The 5,110-nt window shown below is 54.8% G+C and overlaps 1 protein-coding gene across 1 annotated transcript in view; it reads right to left on the reverse strand.

Annotated features, from left to right (window-relative positions):
• The window catches only part of QRICH2 (glutamine rich 2), a 37,166-nt gene extending 33,811 nt beyond the window's left edge, over positions 1-3,355 (reverse strand). The window contains exons 1-3 of the mRNA XM_012662243.1: positions 2,726-3,355; positions 1,315-1,374; positions 827-934 (exon numbers count right to left, since the gene is read on the reverse strand). Coding sequence (XP_012517697.1) covers positions 827-934; positions 1,315-1,374; positions 2,726-3,355 — 798 coding nt within the window. The remainder of the gene's footprint in view (positions 1-826; positions 935-1,314; positions 1,375-2,725) is intronic.
• Between the last annotated feature and the right edge of the window lie 1,755 nt (positions 3,356-5,110).

Genomic DNA, 5,110 nt, shown 5'->3' on the forward strand with positions numbered 1-5,110 from the left:
GGGCCTTGAATCCAGGAAACCATCCTGGAAACGGGCAGGGTGTCCTCTGTGCCAAGATAATATTTGGCACTCCCCAAGATGGCCACTTGGTGGCACCAAAAGGCTTCCTCTTCCCCTTGCTGATCCTGTGTGAGGAACCCAGTTGCACAAATCCAGGGGAAGGTGTGTCAAGACACAAAGAGCAGCTAAGCCTTGTGTTGAAGGGCCACTTGAAAATATCAAGGATGAAGAAAGGTCGGGAATTTGAAAACGATTTGGTGGACTGTGAACTGTGCCAGGACAGTGTGCTCATGTGAAAAGTCACTATCAGCAAAGGGCCCCTACAGAGGTTTTATTTCCAGGGTTGGTCACTGTGGTCCACTAATAGTGAAGGGACTCATGCATTTCGGGGCAGACTGTAAGGGAAGTTTGAAAAGCCACAAAGGCAAATTAAAACTACACTCAGGTACCATCTTCCATCCAACCTGTAGGCAAAGCTCAAAAAACTGGGTACTGACATATAGTGCTGGGGGATGTCAAGGAATAAGTTCTCTCCTGTGCTGCTGGTGGGGTCTAAACTGAAGCAACATCCATGGAAAGCAATTTGGCAACAGCTAAGGCAGTTCACAAGTGCACATTCCATTCCTAGGAATTTATCCTACTCACATACGTGAATGTCACCTTGGAGCGATTGTTGTGAGGTTGGAAGAAACACTTAAAATATCCGTAATATGGAATTTATGAAATAAATTACGAATGCCCATATAACAGGACATTGTGCAGTTGTACAAAGGGAGAGGTTCTGGGGAGCCCCACCTAAGACCACCACCCAGACCCGCTTGTTCACCATTTGTGACGCTCTCCAGCCGTCAGTGATCGCTTGCTCCAGCTCTTCCCAGGTGACCATGGTGACTTCTTCACCAGGAACCAAAGTCAGCCTCCGGCCCATTCGGTCCTGGCAATCACAGATAATACACACACACACACACACACACACACACACACCCCTAGTTTAATCGCAGGAAGTTTTAGGGACAGACCTGGGCTTACAGGATGGGGTGGGTCCTTCCATGGCCCTAGCCCCAAGGAGAATTCATTGTCTTTCAAATGACCAGCAAATCTTGGGCGACTGGTTCTTTTTCCCATGGGGACCCCCGGTAGAGCTCTGGGCAGGAATGGAAAGGATTTTGCCCTCAATCCAGGGGCAAAGACCTGCCGTGGAGGGATGCAGACATCCAGAGTGGGAGTCTGGACACGCCCTGAGAGAGCCAGGCTGAAGACAACCATCCCCCAACCCCTTGCAGGGCCCCTTCCCACAGGACTGGCCGATATTACCAGGAATTCATCCCGATCTCTGATCAGCTTCTCTAGATCATCAATCTTCTGGCGGAGCTCCTGGAAGAAGAGTTCAGGGATGGGGGACCCGGCAGCTCTGCCTGTGGCCCTACTCACGCAGGCTCGTGGTCAGCGAGAGGGAGCGAAGGGAGAGTTTCCACCTGGCCAGTAAAGCCAGGCTCTCAGTTCTTTTTCCAGGCAGTGAGAGGAAGGGAAGTGGGGTGCAGTGGGGGCCATGCTGGCGGACAGTGTGCCAAGAATGAATGCTGCTGCAGGGATGGGAACCTCTGGTCCTGGGATGCATTCACACTGCCGCTCACAAAACCTCAAGCGTGGCAGGATGAGGCCCACCTGGTCTCTCAAGGAAAAAAAAGGTACCGGGTACTTCAACAGTGTCTGAATGTCTGTGCTGTTTAAAAAGAAAAGCACCTCGGAAGAACCAAAGCAAATTGCTAAAACTTAAATTGCTCCTTATAACTTACGCAAACCTCCAGAATCTAAGATTAGTTAAAAAACACAAAAAACAAAACAAAAACTCCACCACACTTTGAAGTTTGAAAAGAAAAGCGGTTATGTTTCCCAGAGCAAAAGTGAGGGGTGCTGCGGTCGCAAGGCCCTGGGTGAAGCAGGCCAGCGGGACCAGCGGCCAGGCGTCCCTGGGTCCTTGGCCTGTCTTTTCCCTCCCGTCCTGCTTCTCAGCCTCCCCCAGGCTTTCTCCCTCTATGCTTCTCCTTTTTCGTCCGGGTCCAGACCCTGCATCTGGCAAACATGACTCTGATATGCGCATGTGCTCATCACCTCCTTGAGTGGAGTTGGCCTGTCTTGTGCTTCCTGCTGTTTGTTGGAGGACACTTAGCTGAACGATTTGTGTGGACTTCTCCCTCCAAGAAAATAAAAGCCCAGGTGAAATTGTCCCCTGCCTGCTTGGGCTCGTGTCGTAACCACAGGGAGCTGGAGTCTCACTCTCCATCCTGACTCCCTTGCTCTTGGACTGGCCTTTGTCTTTCAACACAATCTCCTTATTTCTTTATTCTTTTAAAAAGGGAATTCACTCGAAGAACATTCTGAGAAGTTGTCAGCTCCCCTGGGGCAGCTCAGGGTCCTTGGGTGTGTGATAAGCCGTGGGTGAACCCAGTGTGAGCAGGGCCAGGAAGGGTATGGGATGGAGCCCCCGGGCTCCCCAAGGTGGGGTCTCTGGTGTCCTCATCTGGGGCTGCAGCTCAGGGGGCACGTTTTGCTGGGCTTCTTTCAGGGCTTTCACATCTGCTATGACATTCTGAAGGTAAAGCATGGGCCACGTGGGACCAGGCTGCTCCTCCGCCCGGCGCCCCGCGACCCTCCGCGGCAGGTCTGGACTCAGCTCCGGCCAGGGCTGGAGGGCGGCCTGCAGGGGCCCCCCGTGTGCGCTCACCTTGGCGGGGCTGATCTCCGCCATGGCGGTGTCCTTCACGGTTTTCGTCAGGCCAATTTGCGACCTCTCCTGCGACGGCCTCTCCTGCGACGGCCTCTCCTGCGACGGCCTCTCCTGCGACGGCCTCTCCTGCAATGGCATGGCCACGAGCTTCTCCTGCAGCCACTCCCGGGTGTCCACGTCGAGCCCCTCGGCCTGGGACATGTGCTGCACGTGCGTGACGATGCCCTGCACCTGGCTGTCGATGGTCCTGAGCTGCTTGCCGAGGTCCTGCACCTGGACACTCAGGTCCTTCACCTGGCTCTCCAGCGGCTGCGGGGCAGGCCTGCTCACGCTCCGCCGCCTCTCCCGGAGCGCGGCCGCGGACGCCGAGGGCGCCGAGGGCGCCGAGGGCTGCTTGCCCGGCTGTGGGGTGCTGAGCGAGACCCGCGCGGACTCCAGCGAGTGGCTCGGCTCCGGCGACAGAGAGTCGAAGCGGATCCGTGTCTCCTGGAGGTTGAGGTTCTTGAGCATGGCCACGATGAGCGTGTGCAGGGCTGTGAAGTTGACGGCACCCACCTCCGGGGTGCCGATGGCCAGGTCGGCCAGCTCCCGGAGGGAGACCGTGGGCCCGGCCATCGCGGGCGGCATCGTGCGACCGGTCAGGGGCGGTCCGCGCTCCCGGGGGGACGGGCGAACATGCTCCCCTCACTCCATACCGCGCCTTGGGGCCTTTCGGGGGCCCTGCGAGGCCCCTGGGGCTCCCCTGCCCCTGGGCTCAGCGGCGCCCAGCGACAGTCGCAGGACCTGACCTGGCCGCTTGCGACGCCCGCCTCCGGGGAATCAGCGCCCCCACCTCCCCGGCGGGGTCCGGGACGGGGACCCTCTGCTGTCTGCCCGCCGCTGGCCGGTCTCCGGTCTCCGGGCTCGAGCTTCGGCCCCCACCCCCTCGCGCCGGCGGACGTTTGGAACGAGAGGTGGCCCCGTTCGCGCTCTGGTTGTGAGGGCCCCCCGCGTGCCCCGAGGATTCTGCCCGAGAACGTGCGCTCGCCAAGAGCCTTCGAAGAGCCGAGGCCACCACAGGTGGGACCCTTCCATTCTCAAAGCGACCCCTAAAGTCACAAGGGGAGCCTCAGCCATGGCCCAAGCCGCCACTACTTTTTATTCTCAGGAAACGCTCCCAAACAAAGGTGCGAAGGGCTGTGCCCAGGCATTTGCATTAGTGATGCATGTTTTGGGGGTGGGAGTCTAAGATTCAGCTAGACTGCATCCCTCCCCTCAACCTGGAAAGAAGCGCCCACTCTTGGGGGGGCCACTTAAGGATAGATTTAAGGGCATCATGGCAACCACGTTTTGTGGAATTAGCTGTGTCCATTACATAAGGCAGTAGCACATGTCTAAGAGATGCGGTCCTGCCCCTTGGAGACAGATCCCATATTTTGTTCAACCAAAGGTGGGGCAACTTGGAAAAGTCGCCCCACTACCCAGGTGTTTCCAGTTAGCCACAAGATGACCATCCTTTCTGATCTCAAAACACATTCAGTCAAGTGCCAGCGCTCAGCTTATTACAGGCAAGACTAGAGGAATCTGATGCTCTCAGTAACTGAGGCATGACTTCCCCATACCCGATTCTTCCAGCAAATGTGTAAATAAAACTTCATAACAAGTGTTGACATGCAGCAAAGCTACTCAAAGAAAACCTGTGTATGCGTCTGTACTTTGTAATTGGCCCTCCTTATCTGTGGGTTCTGCACCCTTGGGGGCTGGGGTGGGGTGAGAAATAGTTGTCTGTACTCAACATGTGGGCTTTTTCTTGTCATTATTCCCTAAACAATACAACTATTCACTTTGTTACATAATTAATCCAGAGATGATTTAAGATACGCAGGAAGACGTGCATAGCTTGCATGCACATACTACTCAGGAACTTGAGCATCCATGGATTTTGATATCCAAGGGAGTCCTGGATCTAATCCCCACCCCAGATACTGAGAAACAACTGTATTATTTTAACAACTTGTCAAATTCAGATTTTTAGTTTAGTCTTTGTTGGTACTGTTTATTTAATTGAAGGATTTCTGTTCATTATATTCCCAATACCTGGAGCACAACAGGCCTTCAAGGACTGATATCAAAAGAATAAGTTCTGGGTGGGGCAAGGTGGCTCACGCCTGTAATCCTAGCACTTTGGGAGGCCAAAGTGGGAGGATTGCTTGAGGTCAGGAGTTTGATACCAGCTTGGACAAGAGTGAAAGTGAGATGCCTGTCTCTACCAAAAATAGAAAAAAAATTAGCTGGGTGTGATGGTGTGCCCTGTAGTCCCAGCTATTTGGGAGGCTGAGGCAGGAGGATCCCTTGAGCCCAGAACTCTGAGGTTGCAGTGAGCTACGATGACCAACAGAGCAA

The sequence above is a fragment of the Propithecus coquereli genome, unplaced genomic scaffold, assembly GCF_000956105.1.
Source record: "Propithecus coquereli isolate 6110/MARCELLA unplaced genomic scaffold, Pcoq_1.0 Scaffold76, whole genome shotgun sequence".
Lineage (NCBI taxonomy): Eukaryota > Metazoa > Chordata > Mammalia > Primates > Indriidae > Propithecus > Propithecus coquereli.